Source organism: Cajanus cajan, chromosome 7 (assembly GCF_000230855.2).
Source record: "Cajanus cajan strain Asha chromosome 7, NIPB_CcT2T_4, whole genome shotgun sequence".
Classification (NCBI taxonomy): Eukaryota; Viridiplantae; Streptophyta; class Magnoliopsida; order Fabales; family Fabaceae; genus Cajanus; species Cajanus cajan.
The window spans coordinates 60,096,319-60,113,266 of NC_138523.1; the positions used below are offsets into that span (position 1 = coordinate 60,096,319).

The 16,948-nt window shown below is 26.5% G+C and overlaps 3 protein-coding genes and 1 non-coding gene across 4 annotated transcripts; all 4 read right to left on the minus strand.

Annotated features, from left to right (window-relative positions):
- Positions 1-1,934: 1,934 nt before the first annotated feature.
- LOC109807626 (hexose transporter) lies at positions 1,935-2,466 on the minus strand. Its single transcript, XM_020370192.3, has 2 exons — positions 2,313-2,466; positions 1,935-2,223 (listed from the first exon to the last, which is right to left on the minus strand). Exons 1-2 carry the CDS (start codon positions 2,388-2,390, stop codon positions 2,143-2,145), a joined length of 159 nt encoding a protein of 52 aa, XP_020225781.1. The 5' UTR covers positions 2,391-2,466; the 3' UTR covers positions 1,935-2,142.
- Positions 2,467-4,381: 1,915 nt separating this feature from the next.
- LOC109807612 (PIF / Ping-Pong family of plant transposase) lies at positions 4,382-7,454 on the minus strand. The gene is made up of 2 exons (XM_020370170.3): positions 7,124-7,454; positions 4,382-5,627 (listed from the first exon to the last, which is right to left on the minus strand). The coding sequence occupies exons 1-2, from the start codon at positions 7,233-7,235 to the stop codon at positions 4,582-4,584; spliced, it is 1,158 nt and encodes a 385-aa protein (XP_020225759.2). The 5' UTR covers positions 7,236-7,454; the 3' UTR covers positions 4,382-4,581.
- Positions 7,455-11,344: 3,890 nt separating this feature from the next.
- On the minus strand, positions 11,345-11,417 carry TRNAK-CUU (transfer RNA lysine (anticodon CUU)). Its single transcript has one exon. It is a non-coding gene; the product is annotated as a tRNA-Lys (tRNA).
- Positions 11,418-14,046: 2,629 nt separating this feature from the next.
- On the minus strand, positions 14,047-15,626 carry LOC109794422 (protein SOSEKI 5). The gene is made up of 3 exons (XM_020353866.3): positions 15,140-15,626; positions 14,969-15,038; positions 14,047-14,895 (listed from the first exon to the last, which is right to left on the minus strand). The coding sequence occupies exons 1-3, from the start codon at positions 15,315-15,317 to the stop codon at positions 14,346-14,348; spliced, it is 798 nt and encodes a 265-aa protein (XP_020209455.2). The 5' UTR covers positions 15,318-15,626; the 3' UTR covers positions 14,047-14,345.
- Positions 15,627-16,948: the final 1,322 nt, after the last annotated feature.

A 16,948-nucleotide genomic window follows, 5' to 3' on the forward strand; every position in this document is an offset into this window, starting at 1 on the left:
AATAAAAATTCTTATTGAAGAGATCAAGTATACAATTGCTTTATAAAATTTTTAAATTATTTAATATTTTATTAAGTAAATTTAAATTTTAATACAACAAACCTATTTAAACATTAGTTATTGAAATTATACAACTATAAATGTTTAATTTATCAAAAATTTATTGTATATGATTATTAAATTAGTATAAAAATATTCAACGATTAAATTAATAAAATAAAAATTTATAAAATTTCTAATATTCGTTATTTTATTTAACAAATATTATATGCACACTTTGTTGTAATAATATAGTGCAGTTACATATTTCATGACTTAATATTTAATAAAGCTTAAACTACCTTGCATGTTTGGTTCAGTTTGGGTTTAACAATGTTTCATCTGATACCAGACCAATTATAATTGAATTTGTTTGATTTGATTCCGATAGTCTGAACCAAATTAATTCATTCGATTTGAATTTTCAGCTTCATCAAGTTTATCCAAAGCAATGAACACCCTTTCACAAAAATGACAAAGTTAACTTGTTTGGTTTGACGCAAACAGTCAACCAATAGAGTTTGAGCAGTATTTAGATTGAAGACCGTGATAATTTATGGTGGCTATTGAATTTAATTTTGAAAGACGAGGAAATTTTTAATCAAGTTTATGGGCTTGTTTGAGTTTGTTATATTTTGAATAGATTTTACCGACGCAACAAAAAAATGCAGATGCTAATGTACAATAAAAATATTAGATAGGAATGTTATTACCGTTATACTTTCTATCGTACAAAAACATTTCATTATCTGTGAATTATTTTATAAATAATAAAAATTATATAATAATGATTATTAGAAACACAGACGTCACTCATGAAATAGGTGATTTCTTATGATATGAGAAAATTTGGAAAGCAACATCTACAGTGGTTACAAAAGAATAAAACAACCCAAAAATGCATACACGAAAAAAAAAATCTATCACCTTTAATGTAGTTATAGATATATTTATAGATACAATCTTGAAGGTTTTTTTTTTTTTTTTTTTTAGTTTTTCTAATAAAAAATACTTTTTATTTATAGCAAAGAAACTTTCAATTACACTTTTAACTTATATCGAAAGAGACTCAAATTATAATCATAGATTAATTCATGCATGCAACGGAATTGGTAGCAGTGAATGGAATAAAATTAAATGAAATATTACTAAAAATTTAAACATATAATTTACCATTAGTATTTTTTTATTGTACAATACATAGAATAAATATTTTATATATATATAATTTATAACATCTATAATATATATATATATATATATATATATATATATATATATATATATATATATATAATGTTTCTTCCAATTGCTTAAAAAATAAACCAATAAAAAATTTTATTTCCACATTTTAGCCTTTTAACTTTTGTAATTAGAAGTTACATTTTTATTATAAAAAATAATTATTACCCACTCAATTACCTTTTTTTTTTTAATGCCCTAAAATACCATCACTTTTTTTTTAATGAAAAATAAATAGAAACATCAATCCCACTAGTATCTAAAAAAAGGATAATATTATATTTCATTGTTTGGATCAGTAAAACAAGCATGGAACAAAAAAAAAACTATGAAACTTATTTCAACCTATTTCATTATTTATCTTTACTCTTGTCTCATTCCATTTCACATTTTCACTCCACTTCATTCCATCTCCCTCCATCAATGTAACCCATAGGTTTAGATTTTTGTGAATGGATAATAGAACCCAGTTCTTGGCGTTCAAGAAACAGAGCTTATATGATGGCAGCATGAAAGTTATCATAATGAGTTGTTACTTGTTACTACTAACCATAGATTATATAAATTGTAATAAGAGATGATATAATGTCCAATGAGAATCATTTTTTTCATCAATAGAGGACGGAACATGAAATGAGGCAGCGAGAGTAATATTGGGGAACAAATTAGTCACATGGACGAATATATATATTGTGAATTGAACATAACAATGATTAGGGATTGCTTTGTGTTGTGGACATAAGTAATAATCTGTGAAGTGAAAGCTTAGCAGAAAAGAAAATGCAATAAAGAGAAGATGTGATGATTAATTTGAATACAAAGAGTAATTAGGGATTGTTTAGAATAATGAAAAGGCGAGAATCAGTTAGAGTTTTGAGGTTGATCGGGGTTACCGAACTTTTGTTTGAAGGAATCCTGACGCTGTAACCACATCATGTGACCCTGTGAGAGATTGGAAATGCAACAAGAAAATCAAGAAAAGAGGATTGAATTGAATTGAGAAGTTAGGGTTAGGGTTAGGGTTATGGTACCTGAAGAGCAGCAGCCCAGGTGATTATGAAAGATGCGATCCAGAATTTCTTGTCTTTCACCACATTTTTCAATTCCATCGATTCTTTCTTCTTCTCCTTTCGCAACGCAATCTTTCATCTTTCCCCTTTTTTATTTTTGAACGTCCCCTAGACAGCCCAATAATCAAGGCCCAAATACACAAATGCCATCTACTGCTCATTCTTGTTATACACTAACACTTATTCTTATTTTAATTTTTAGGACTAATTTCAAACCTTAATTTCAATTATTGGAGTATTAAATATTTTTTAAAAATAGGTAAACTTTATTTTTAATTTAATGTTTAAATTATTAAAATTTAATATGAATTGTGGATTATTGAATTAAATAACTATTAATAGAGTTAGTCTTTGAGAAACTTGATTCACTCATTGCTGTTTTATACATTGTCTTATAATTACAAAACACCACTACAAATATGATTAATTTGTTTACTTTTTTTTTTTAATACGCGGACAAAGAGCTCCAACAACAATCAATTAAACTAGTGAAAGAGTCAAATTTACATCAACTTGAACAACTAAAGAAGTGAAAGGTAAAATAGAACAAAAACATGAAAATTATTTGTAACATATAATAATAATTTTAAAAGTTATGCCGATAATAATAATTTGGGTTAATTTATTTTAAATTTTTCTTTAAAAAGTGGAATTATGCCAAACATAATTTTAAGGGAATAATTTTTTAAAAAAATATTTGTAATATTTAAAAAAAACAATTTTAAGAGCCTGCCGACTATTCTTTTTCTTTTTCACTCTTATTTTTAAATTTCAAAAATCAACAGCATATTATTTATAAATTTTAAAATACAAAAATTAAATTTTAAAAATATAAATCTGTCAAAAAAATTATTTTAAATTCTTATTATTTTAAAACATTAACTTTAATTTGATAACATTGAATCAACTCTCGATATAAATAAATAATACATGTATTAATAAATATTAACTCCTATATATTAAACAAGAATCTCTATCTCATGCAAGAGTGTTTTTAAGACTTTTTCTTTAACGAAAAAGTTTATAAAAACCTTTTTAACTCTTTATCTAATTTAATTTTTGTTTATCATAACTATTTATAAATTAAATATTATTTTAAAATAAATTATCAATAAATAAAAGTAATTTTTTTGTTATAATATAAATTATTTATCATAAATTTAAAATATAATTTATATGTTTAAAAGTATTTATGTATATTAATTTAAAATATAATTTATATGTTCAAACATAATATTTATTTATATATAATTTATTATAAAATTTAATTATGTAATAAACATGTCTGTATATTATATAGACTAAAATATTAATTACCATCTAATCACAAATTATTATTTATATTAATTTTTTTAATCACATCAATGATGATTTTGTTATAATAAATTTGTTAAGAAAATATAAATTTTTAAATAATTAGATTTAATAATAAAATATACTTAATGCTCGTTAATTACTATATTTAAGTAATACATCGAAAAGATAACACAATTCATTTAATTAAAAGATTTATTAATCACACCAATAACACAATTCACATTCAAAAGTGTTATTGGTATGACTAGTAAAATATTATTATTAAAATCAATAAATTCACCCCACATTGTATAGTATGTAATGTAATTGGATTACAGTAGTGCATTACTTTTTTTTTTTCTTAATTAAAACGCAGTGTCATTTGATTCTCTATAAGCACGCTCTAAATATCCTGTAAAGACTTCTATCAATTTTCATGCTCATTTTCGTACATGCTGTGGTACGAAATATTTGATGGTATATTCATGATGCACTGTTCAAACCAAGGTATTTTCTATCACATTTAATAAGAATAAATAATCATTAAGGTTTTCATTAAATCCGCAGATTGGAAGTAGAAAATTTTCATCAGTTATTATGTCATTAAAGTTTTAGTCAACCCACTAACTCCCCAGCAAAGATGCAATAGGAAGACAACTTTTCCCTCCCCAAATTTACAAATTACTGTCTAAGACCGAAAAAATGATAATAAAAAAAAATAGCAATCAAAGACATAATTAACTAGCAAGAAAATAGATCATGCAATCAGAAGTAGAACTAGCATCCTCCTCCTTCAGCAGACATTGTAGCAGAGGCAACTTTAATGCATTTGTGTCTAAGTAAAATTTCAACCAATAACAAGAAGATGGTTGGTAGTAAAAAACTAATTTTATATAACTCCAATTCAATTGTAACAATCAGAAGAAATGATATTTCAAGCTGGCAGTTTGCCTGATGAGAAGAGAGAGAGCTTCTCTCTCATAATGTAGGCAGTATTGTCGGAAAATTCACAAGTTTGGTCTTGGTATCTAGAATCATGCTGGTGGCAAGGGGGCATATCATTCAGTACTCCGTCCTCCATATCAATAACTATATTATGTAGTATGCAGCAAACAAGAATAATTCTTGGTAACTTGTGCTTATCGGGCTTCCACATCACACCTTGGATTATCCTCCACATCTCCTTCAGCCTAGCCAATGCTTTCTTTGCCACCATTTGAGTTTCAACAACCCTTTTGTTAAACTCAACTTGAACAGTTGAGAGTCCTTTACCTTCATAAGGTGTAAGAAGCCATGGCAAAAGGGGGAAGCCTGTATCCCCTATAATGTATTCCCTTACCACTGTTCCATCTGGAAGTGTTTTCTTACCCCCACTCAACCTCTTCCCTTCTTCAACAAGTTTGAAGAAAGAAGAACTTCGAAGCACATGTTCATCACTCACACTTCCTGGCCATCCAGTAACTATGTCACGGAATCTCAAATCCGGATCCACAATGGCTTGCAAGACCATGCTGCAATTCTTCTCACGATCGAGCCACACGCTGTTCAAGGTGTCTACGGAGGGCAAAGTCATCATTATGTGTGTGCTGTCAATGGCACCACAACAATTAGAAAGTCCCTGTATGTTCTCAAACTTACACTTTATCTCTTCCATTTCCATTTCAGTTGAAGGCCAACTAAGATGGTGGAGTCCTCTCTCTTCCATTGCTTCCACAAACTTCCATGTTATTTGGGAAACAGTTGACTGGTTCATCCGAAATGAGTCACCAATGGTTGACAATGACTCACCAGAGCAAAGCCTTCTAAGAGCTATAGCTACTTGGTCATTCACAGACAAACGTTTGCCATTTAAATCAACAAAATTTGAGGCTCTGGCCAGCATGTCTTCCTCCACAAGAGAACATATATAGTTGAACGTCTTCCTTGAGATCTTGAAAATTGACTCAAACTTCTCTATATTCTTAGATTGAGCTAAATGTCCTAAAATTAGCAAATGAAAGCATGAGCATATCATGCAGATGGGTAATAGGATTTCACAATAAAATATAATGAATAAGTTTAGCACATCACATAGCATCTTCTTATGTAAAATGAAAGGAAGGTAGTCCACATGCAAGAAAAAACAATAACAGATACAATTTTCTTTATGTCCATGTATAATCAAATTAGAAAGATATGTTACAAAAACCATTTTCTTCTTCTACAAAGCATTCTACTCAAAGTAGCAAAAGACATAAATATCACAGAATATGAACACCTAATGGTTAGTATGTGACAGAATTTTGATTAAGAAAATCAACATAGTAATGAATGGAATGAAGGGTTTGACTAAAAATCTGAAGAATGGCTCATACCTTTGCATTTTTAAACTTATTTTTCTTTCAAAACCTCTTCAGCTGTCAATCAGATTATATGGTTTTCAACTCATGAGAGTGCATTTTTTGTTGTTGTTGTTGTATTGATCATACCAGTCTAACATTTATTCCCATTTAATAAGCACATTCCCACATTTAACCGAAGTAGTTCTACAGAACCTATACACCTTTATCTTCAATCAATTCAACAACTAAATGAAAAAAGCCTATTTGATAAGCAGTTTTATTAGTTAGAATGTATCATTTTGACCACAAGCTTGAGTAATCTCGCTGCTCGTGTATTTATTTGGTAATTAGTCAGTATAAAGATGAGAGTGAGTGCAAATTATGCGACTCTTGAAAGCAGACATAGGGAAGAGACAAAAAAGCTGGTATACGGGAAGAAAGATCATTTAGGATATGCATAATAAGAAAAAGAAGCAGGCACTATTCTCTTGAAAACAATGCATAATATACCCAATTGTTATGTATGGTGAATAATTGCAGCAAGTAAAGATAATGAAAATAATGCTGATGTTATTACACCTATAACCGGGATCTCTCCCACCAATAAACAAAGAAGCTGAAATTGTTTTAACAGAAACCTTCAAAATTTGGAAGGCTAAGCTACAAATAATAAATAGCCAAGCAGAGATTTACAAAGCAAAAACGAGTAATTCAACAAAATCAAAAGCAAAGTCTACGATAGTTCCTAAGTAAGAAACAAAATCCATATTCAACACAAAAACATTTCGGTCAAAGGCAGGAGGTTACTTTCTGTATAAAGTAACTCAGCAAGACGTATGCCCAACAAGAGCAACATGGACATGAAAAGTCAAGCAAAACCAACAAAGACATTAGTTGTATCAAATTCTGCAATAACGAAAAGTGAGTAAATTACTAAGCATGAAAAAACAAATCTGGAATCATAATAATCGTATTCAATATCAGAAAGCACATAACTTGTTAGCCCTACATTAAAAACAATAATAATAATAATAACTACCCATCTTGATATATACAATAATAAGTAAGTAACAAAACATCAGACACAGACACAAACACAAACTTATGAGTTATGAAAATAAGAAGCAATAGCAATAAAAGGATATTGCAGTGTACCTGAAATTCTGAGAGAGAAGTGATGCCACCAATCGAATGGGGTCGCAGTGGCATCTTGGTCATCCTTGTTATCAGCCTTCTTCCTCTTCTTGATCCCTCTGATGGAACCCATTCATTCAAAACCCAAAACCAAAATCACAAAAGGGGAAGAAAACCCATTAACCACCACCCAACAAGAATCAAAGTGTGTGCAAATTCACCAGTATTTATAACATGAAAAAGTTGAATGAATAAACAAGTAGTAAAGCATAAAGAGCGAAATGAAGCAGAATACGTGAGTAACTAACGCGTGGTGTTGGTGTTATATATTGCTCAAGGGAATCGAAGAATGTAAGGAAAAGCAACAAACCAAAATAATTAATTAATTAATAAATAATAATAATAATAGTAGTAATATAAGAAAAATAACGAGACGTGGCTATGCCAAGTTCAATGAGACCAGCAGTTTTTTTTTCTTTTTTTCTTTTTTTCTCGTAATGGACATGAACAAGACTTCCTCGCTCATGGTCTTCCCATTATTTTAATCATTATTTTTTTTCTAAGTGACTTTGCAATAAGATGTACTATTTTAGAATAATTATATTTTTTTTCTGAGTTATTCATCTACTCTCATTTTATTTTATTTGATCGATTCAATTCCATCTCTCTATTATTAAGTAATTTAATTTGATTTATTAACTTTTTAATAATAATACATTATGATATAAAGTAACAAAGTAGATTATAGGTAAGTTTGTTGACGTGACATGATGAGATCAAATAGACATTCTTAATGGTTTGATTTTTTTTATAAAGTTTCCCAACTCATCAAAATGAAATAAGTTAGCTTTTTATTTTTTAGATATTATTTTTAATTTATTTTATAATTTATTTCATGTCATTATAATTGTATTTATGTTTATTTTGTGAATATTATGTTGTGGTATGATCTTACTATTAAAAGACAATTAGTATATTTGTTGTGATTTTTAAAAATTATTATAATTTGCATCGTTAAAAAACTATTAATAATGATTTTGATTAAAAAAAGAAAGATTTTTAACTTATAATTTAATATTTTTCTGTTGTGATCTTTAGGTTAAATGACAAATTTTTATTATGATTTTTTTAATTAAATTTTACATTGTTATAAAAAGAAATTAAATTTGTCAAGTTGAATTGATGATAATACAGGAAAAAAATGTTATGATAGATTAATTTGTCCATAAAAACGAGTCAATATTTCTAACTCACTTTTAACAAGTAAATTAATTTATTTTATCCTTTTTTTATAGACTTTAGAAAACGGACTAATTTGTTTTTGTTGATTCTAATAATTAAGCTAATCAACATTAACTATCTATACCAAATGATATAGTAAAAACATAACATGTACCGTGATGTGTATATAAAATTTCTTTGGATATATGTCGCACAATAATGTGCCATCATATATATAAAAATTTGATATATTTGGAAATGAATCACATTATATCATTCTTAAAAATTAAGAAAACGAATTAAATATTTTAATAATAGAAAATTCAAGTCGACTAATTTAAAAAAGTAAATTAACCTTATTTTTTTAACACTCAACACAGTAAATAATTATTGACACTGATATTTTTCTTTCTTTCTTTATTATCTAAATCTATCATTCCTTTTTTTTATTTCTTCCTCTCGCCATTTTCCAATATTTTAATTAGATTGCATTTTTCGTTCATTTATCTTTGTTCATGTGTCGACAATAATATTTATTCCAAAATATCATTTTCACTTACTACTCTTCGTTTTTGGACCATTTTCTGTTGTCGGTTGTGACCTTATCATCACTGTCTCTCGAGTCCAAATAAATGTAGAAATTAATTTTTAAACTATGAACACGGGTAAAAAATTAAAATGCTGCTTTTCAATAAAATTATAATTTATGTCCTCTATCAGGATAAATGCTTAAATTACAATCTCCATTAAAATTTTGATTAAAAATCTTACGCAATTTTACAAAATTTTAAAAAATCATGAAAATCTCATAAAATCTTTTAAAATTCAGAAGACTTTTTTTAACTAAAAAATCCTTTAAAATCTTAATCCAATACATTTCTCTTATTCTAAATGTTATACTATTTTTTTAAAATATTATATTTTGATTTATTTTAATGTAAACAAAATTCTTATCAATAATAATATTTTTAAATAAATTTCTCAAGTATTTTTTTTTATTCTGCGGAGATTCTCACTACTCGGCGTCACTAAAAATTATTTTCTGACATTCTTATCTTATTATTGGTTTTGTGATTTTATACAATGAAAAATTATTAAGCACTATTCACTTTTAGATTTCAATAAAAAAAATTCATAGTATTTTCAAATTTCAAAATCTATGTAAAGGGTCAAAACAATTCACCAAGTGGAAAAAAGTCCTAATATACTTATTTACATTAAAATCGGTTAAATATATCACATTTAACCTCTCAAAGGTATAATATTTCAAAAAATACTAATAAAAAATTGTGTAGTTTTCCTTCATAAGATTGCATTTTTTTAACAAAAAAAAATTATAATTTGAACGTCGTCTAAAAACATATGGTAATTTATACTAATATAATTCTATGAAATTACCTTAATTTATCATTTGAGCTATATTGTGATAATTAAAAGGATTGAATTTTTTAAAAAGGTCTTTCAATTCACAATAAACATCCTTTTTTTTTATAGACAGAACAGATTGTTGAATTAGATATTAGTTATGGTAAATAAAGCAGTTTTCATATATATATATATATATATATATATATATATATATATATATATATATAATATATATATATATAAATGATAAACATACTTGCACATTTGATGAGAATAAACTAATAAATATTTTGAGTTTTCAAGTTAAATTTTCGTTTGTATTAAAATAATATTTAATTAATAAAAATCATATTTTATAAAATAAATTAGTCTTTAATTATAGTGTCAATTTTAAAATATTGTATCAACCATGTAAAAAAAATATCTTTTTACTACCATTTTGACAACAAAGGCATCTATCATGAATTTCCTCACATTAATTTCATCACTTTTTTTAAATGGTGTAAATGATTTGACTAGATGGTCTCCATCACCAATTCTTAAAATGATAAATGAATAAGATCGCCTTTTATAAAGCATAAATTGTTAGAGTACCTTTTTAATACAAGTTTGTTAAGTGTAGGTGCTTAAAGTATTCAAAATAAAATTTAAAAATAATTATAAAAAAAATAACTATTTTGAAATTTATGTGCATATATTTTTACAATATAAATAAAATCTAAGGATGTAAAGTTATATAATGGGCTGTTGGAAAGAAAATGGTGACATTAGTATATTTATAAGGAATTTGTCTATTTAGTAATGAGTACTTAGAAAATCCTCAAAGTAAAAACATTTTTTTTCTTTACTTAAGAGTTCGTTTAAGGTGATGTTCAATTTCAATTTTATAATTTTTTAAAAATTATAACCAATTTTTTTAAGTCTTATATCTTATTAAAATTAAAATTTATTTAACAGCATATTTATTTGATGATAATAATGACAATATCAAAAAATAATGCTGGTGATGATGATAATAATGATAAAAAATAATCACAATATTTATTAAAAATAATTATAATTAAAATAATTATATTAAATATAGTACTTATTCTTTAAAATTAAAATTTTGATTTTTTTATTATAAAAAATTTAGTTTTAAAAGAGAATATAAAATCAAGTTAAGCATAATTTTAGCCTAACACATTTCGTTTTAAAAATTATATTTAAAATCTAAAAACTAAGACCTTGTATATGTGCTAAATATGCTCTCATTTTTCCTATGTTTTTAAAAAATAACTTGTTCTTTCAAAAGATTTAATGAATGAAAAAAAGGTATTTAAAATTTGAATATTGTATTTGTAGAGATAATTATTTTTAATATTATTTTTTATTATTTAAAAATTTAAGAATAAAATTGTATAAAAAAATATGTATATCAAATTAAAATACCACCTTTATTTATATATATATATATATATATATATATTATAAATAATATAAATTATAAACGACACATTTATTTTTCGTATCCACTTATAATTTCTTAGATGGTGAGTTACATTCTTATTGATAAAAAAAAAAAATAGAAGAGAGAATTATTTTAAAATTTGTTTTACGATTGTTCATAACTCAATTTAGTGGCCAATTTTTCCAAAAAACTAACACAAGAACCGCCCACCGTGGGGCTCGAACCCACGACCACAAGGTTAAGAGCCTTGCGCTCTACCGACTGAGCTAGACGGGCACTTATTGTTTTAACAACTTTTAACATGTAATTTATACTCTTACTTTATACTTATAGTCCCAACCATTTCAAATGAATTAAACTATATACGGACACTGTAAAATAGTGTATCATTTTGTATTTTGACGATAATTATTTTGATAGATCTCGGAATTCTTTAATACGTTCTGCATGCTTTTTTTTTATAGGCTTAAATATGTTTTTAGTTTCTTAAATTTAAGATAAATTTGTTTTTGTCTCTTAAATTTAAAATTATTATTTTTAGTTTTTATAATTTTTAAAAATTTTATTTTAGTCCTTTAGGTCACCAATAACATATTTGAAAGTGACTAATTAATACAGTTATGCAACATCAACTGGATTTAATATGATATTTTCACTGATAGGGATATTAATAAGTAAATTTTATATAATAATGTTTGATAAATTTTTTAACAAAATTTAAATATAAAGACTAAAATAAGATTTTTTGAAATTACAGAGACTAAAAACAATAATTTTAAATTTAAGGGACAAAAAAAAAATTATCCTAAATTTAAGTTACTGAAAACATATTTAAACATTTTTATATCTTCGCAAGTCTTTAATAATTATTAGTGCCACCAGAAAGTTTACATATTGCATTGTAAACAGTGGGATGAAAAAAATCCAACTTTCATTCCAATCTCTTCTTATTGATTTAGATGGGTTCCAATTTTAAAATTATATCTTATATAACTTTTAAGATAAATTTAAATTACTCTTTATGTTATTCTAAATTCTCCTTCATTCTTTTAGAACATATAAATTTTTAGGATAAATGTGTATTAATAATATATTTTATAATAGATAATATTTTGTATAACATTTTATTATATTTATAATAAAATTATGTATTTAAATATATATATATATATATATATATATATATATATCATAAAATATATCTTAATTTAAATTTTATATCTCTTTTATTTCATAATTTAATTATATATATATTAATATTCACTTAATCCCATTTTATATATTTTTAATTTTATCGGATCGAGTTTAAATATAAATAAATAATTCAATATTTTTTTTAATGTAAAGATAAGGCTAAACTCAACCAAACTTTTCTTTTGCTCACTCTTATTGAATAGAGCATAGCTGAGTTCCTTTTGAAGTATCTAATTCTAATTTTTGAGCCACATGAGACATGTGCCTGATATTTAGAAAGCAACCATAAGAGGTGAAAATAATTTAATTTTCTTTTCAAACAAAACACATTAAAAATTCTCAAGGCACGTTTACAAGTTTTCTTCCCAAACAATGTTCTAGTTGCAGAACCCAAACCTTCTATTACTTGGAATACACCTTCAACCAGGGACGGAACCGGAAAACAATATTAGAACACAAAAATTTATCGCATTATAAATAAAACTAATAATGACTAATAAAATGTTAATTTAATAAAAATAATAATAAAAATTATATATTCCATGAAAGTGAATATTAATTTTGATGATAAGGAAATACATCAAAAAAAAAAACAAGATATTATAATTGAACATAATTTAGGATCTCGCTCAATATTAAAAACATTTACTTCTATTTGAATTCTTTTATATCTCAAAGGTTGTTCATTAAGTTTAGATTCTTGTGGTGAAAGTCCAAAGATTGTAGCAAAGGAGTAGGTTGAGATGAAATAATATTATCTTCTTTATTCTATAAAGAGTTCTTTCAGTTGCCATCTTCAATAATTCAAATGTATTTTTTTAAAACAAATAAAAATGAAAAAAATCATATAATTCATATTTGTATGATAAAATTTAAAAGAGTCAATAAATTAAAATTAGAGTAAAAAATTTAAATTAAAACAAGGATATTTTTGTTATATTTTAAAAAATAAAATGTTAATATTTTTTCTGTATTATGTAAAATAATTTATATAAAATTTTAAATTTAAGGATTTTTTTTCTAATCCGTAAAGTAAATATTTTTTAAAAATTTAAAAAATAAAGATTTTTTAAACTAAAAAAAATTGTATTTGTTTCAATTTTTTTAAAGTATCTGTAACAACATGTGCAATTTTTTTTAAAATATATTGCGGGATTGTTCCTTTAATGATAATATTGTGTGATAGTTTTTTTTAATCTATTAATTTATTTTTTATTTACAATATTGCGTAGTAGTTTTTTTTTTTTTTTCATATTATAAGAGAAAAACCAAAATAATAAAAAAAGAAAAAACAAACTGAAAAACTAATTATTATATTGCGTGATATGAGTATTTAATTTTTATTTAGTTGAAAATTTATTTAACATATATTATAATATGCTTATTTATTTTAATTATTTTATTTTTGTTTTGATACTTATTTTTATCCATTAATATTGCGTGATAAAATGATAATCGGTATAAAGAGAATAGTGAAATGTGAAGTGCTGCCCCTGTAGAACTCTACCTATTTCCGTCCCTGCCTTCAACACTTCTAAATAACAACAAAATTCAACCTATATATACTTCGAAGTTGTAACCCAATAGCAGATTATTATCTAGACAAAGGGAAACCTTAGAATGCACCGGTGTTTACAACAAAATCTAAAGAAAATGTTCGACCAAATATAATTGGATGATGAAGAATTTGAAATGCAAAATAATTCAACTGTGAAATAACTTGTTTGGATTATTAAACTTGTGTAAGCTAACATTTCCATTGGGGTATTGAGTTCAACCAAATAGAACAAGGAAAATAGTTTTGCTCCATACAAATGATCATGCATAACATACAAGGAGCAATAATTCATTTCATGTTAAGTAGATCAAAAGGACACAAATCACTCAATTTATTGTTCCATTTCTAACTCAACTAAAAGCTGCATAATCCATAATGATACCTATTTAATTTGAGTGATTTATAGTTTTTCTTTCGTACTCACAAATCACAATATGTATGAACCTTTAAGATCATCCACACCTGATGAACTGCAAGAGAACTTCAGAAGCCTTGATCCTCATCCTCCCACTTGGACGTTCATTCTCTACCCTCTGGCTTCTGATATCTGCTGATCCATAACCCTCCAAAGACCCTTCCAACGCTCCAAAACTAGAACTAGAAAACCGGAAAGACCCTTCCTTATTCCTTATTGCATCATTTCCTTCACACTCTTCAACTTTCCTTTCCCTACGCTTCTCCTCAGTCTGAGTCCACGCATTAGTACCTTTCCAAGCAAACTCCTCGCATGTCTTAGCCTTGTAAAGCTTGTAATCACTCGAGTTCAATGATTGGCTCCTTCTCCCCTTCATGGTGGCAGGGGACTCCTCACACGTGCTACAATTGTTGGCTTCGGTGGAACCCTTGGAGCTTGATGTTGATATTGTCTCACAGGATCGAAAGCTCAAAGAAGCTGAAGCTTCCATTGTTTGTGTTCCTTTCAGGACATACTCATAGCCACTACTTGGGTAAATGAAATCATTCTCCGACAAATCTTGCCACACAAACCCGTTTTTGTAATTCCTGGAATGAAATGTGGCATCAGCATTAACTGTTTGATGAACATTGTTATTTGCAACAAGTTTGAAGAGCATACCTTTTAGTTGACCAAGAATACATGTTGGCCATTCCTTGTCCTCGTAGAAAACTCAATCTATCTATCACATCTGATCAGAAAGATAAGGCAAACATAGAAAGAAAAAATAAATAGTGAAGATATAGTAATTGGTAAGTTTCTCTATTACCGTGTTGCAGTTTTAGAATTCACCTTTGAGACAAAGTACTCCCTGTGGAGAAGAGATTGAAACCTCCATGAGATGAGGATGCTCAAGCTGGCCATTTCGGGAAAGGTAGTATATTACTGGAACTTTCAGCCCAGTTGTTTGAACCTTTTTTGGTTCAATGCAGATTTTGGAGCCCTCAGAACTTGGTTCTCTTTCTTGCATTTTCTTTGATGAAGTAAAAAATAAAAAAGAATCAAATGAAGGTAAAGTTTCCTAGTGCAGAGTTGTTGTTTGTAATTGAGTGAGATTATTGGGATTTATAAATGAAAGGGGCGAAGGTGTGTGTTGTGTTGTTTGCATTTGGATAATAAGGAGGGGATAGTATATGTAGCAACAAGTGGCATGGCATGCAATTGCATATATTTCACGGCAACGTGTTGTTGAGGTTGTATATAATATTAAAGGGGTGAAGCAGGTGGTACGAGTTGCAAGTTAAGGTTCAATGATGTTTGTCAATCATAGTACTCGCTCACGGACCAAAGTGAACTCAGGACAAAATTCTCATTTTCTTAACATAATAAAGTCAAAAGTAGTCCCGTGAAACCATCGCACTTATTTCAGGGAAAAAAAAATGGACGAGTTTCCCGGCAACCAAGCAGATTGTGCGGAAACTAGCGGGGACTTTACATTGAGAATTGAGGAATGTCCTGCAAAATAAATAAAGAAGAAGAAAGGTCTAACTCAACTGTTTCTTCTCATACAAAAATTAAAACAAATTGAGTCACTAAATGTGAAAAAAATCTTACATATATTACTATGATATTTAGATCTGCTAGGATCGGTGTAATGATAAAGAGCAAAATAATATATACAACATTTTAAATTTAAAACTTAGTATCGTTAACATAATTTTAATGCATAAATTTTTTTTATTACTCCCACCTCAACTAATAAAATAGTTATTTTTAAGTGAAAAATTATAATTACCTTACGAACAAATTTTGTAAAATTAAATTATAATATTATTTTTGTTAAAGTAATTTTTTATTATCAAAGACCTCCAATAAATAAATAAATGGTAATACTTTGCATGCTTGTGGGCATGAAATGAGACTAAATAAACCTTTTACATTTTCCTTCAAGAATAATAAAGTGGTTAGTAATTATTATCATGAGAATTTTTTATTAAATAAAAATTATAATAAATTATAAAATTTTATGTGCTTTTTCTCTTATTTAATAAATCTCTTCATTAATTTTATAATTTTAATAAATTTTAATGAATAAAATTTTTTAAAAAATATATTGGTGTTTTTTTATTTATTATTATCACTCCTCTTGCTATAATTAAAAGTTCGTGTTTTCTTTAATTTTTTTTTATAATTCTCTTACTTTTCGGTTCTATTGGAACAACTCTATTGAAATCTTTTTAACCCATCCTAATTCCAAATAGGCCCTTTTATCCCTTTTAACTCACCTCACTTCACTTCTACTCTCCCTAAATATATAGACATAGATTATTATTTATTGTATAAAATCGTTAAGGTTACAACTTAGAACCTTACGTACATAATTTCAATTCTCCAATTACGAGTCGATCCTAGTGGTATTAGATATATATTATTTAATGTAAGTTAAGCATATTATATATATATAAAAAAAAATAGCTAACATGATACTCCGTATTATGCAATTTAGGGGTTGAATCGCGAATAAATAGTAAACAAATGAAGAAACAGAGGACAGCCACAGCAACGCATTGCATTGAGCCCTTCAATGCACAGGACAGGTTAGCAAGAACGTCTACGTTCGAATATCACTGCAGACAGAAAAATGCATGGAGGAGAGGAGTG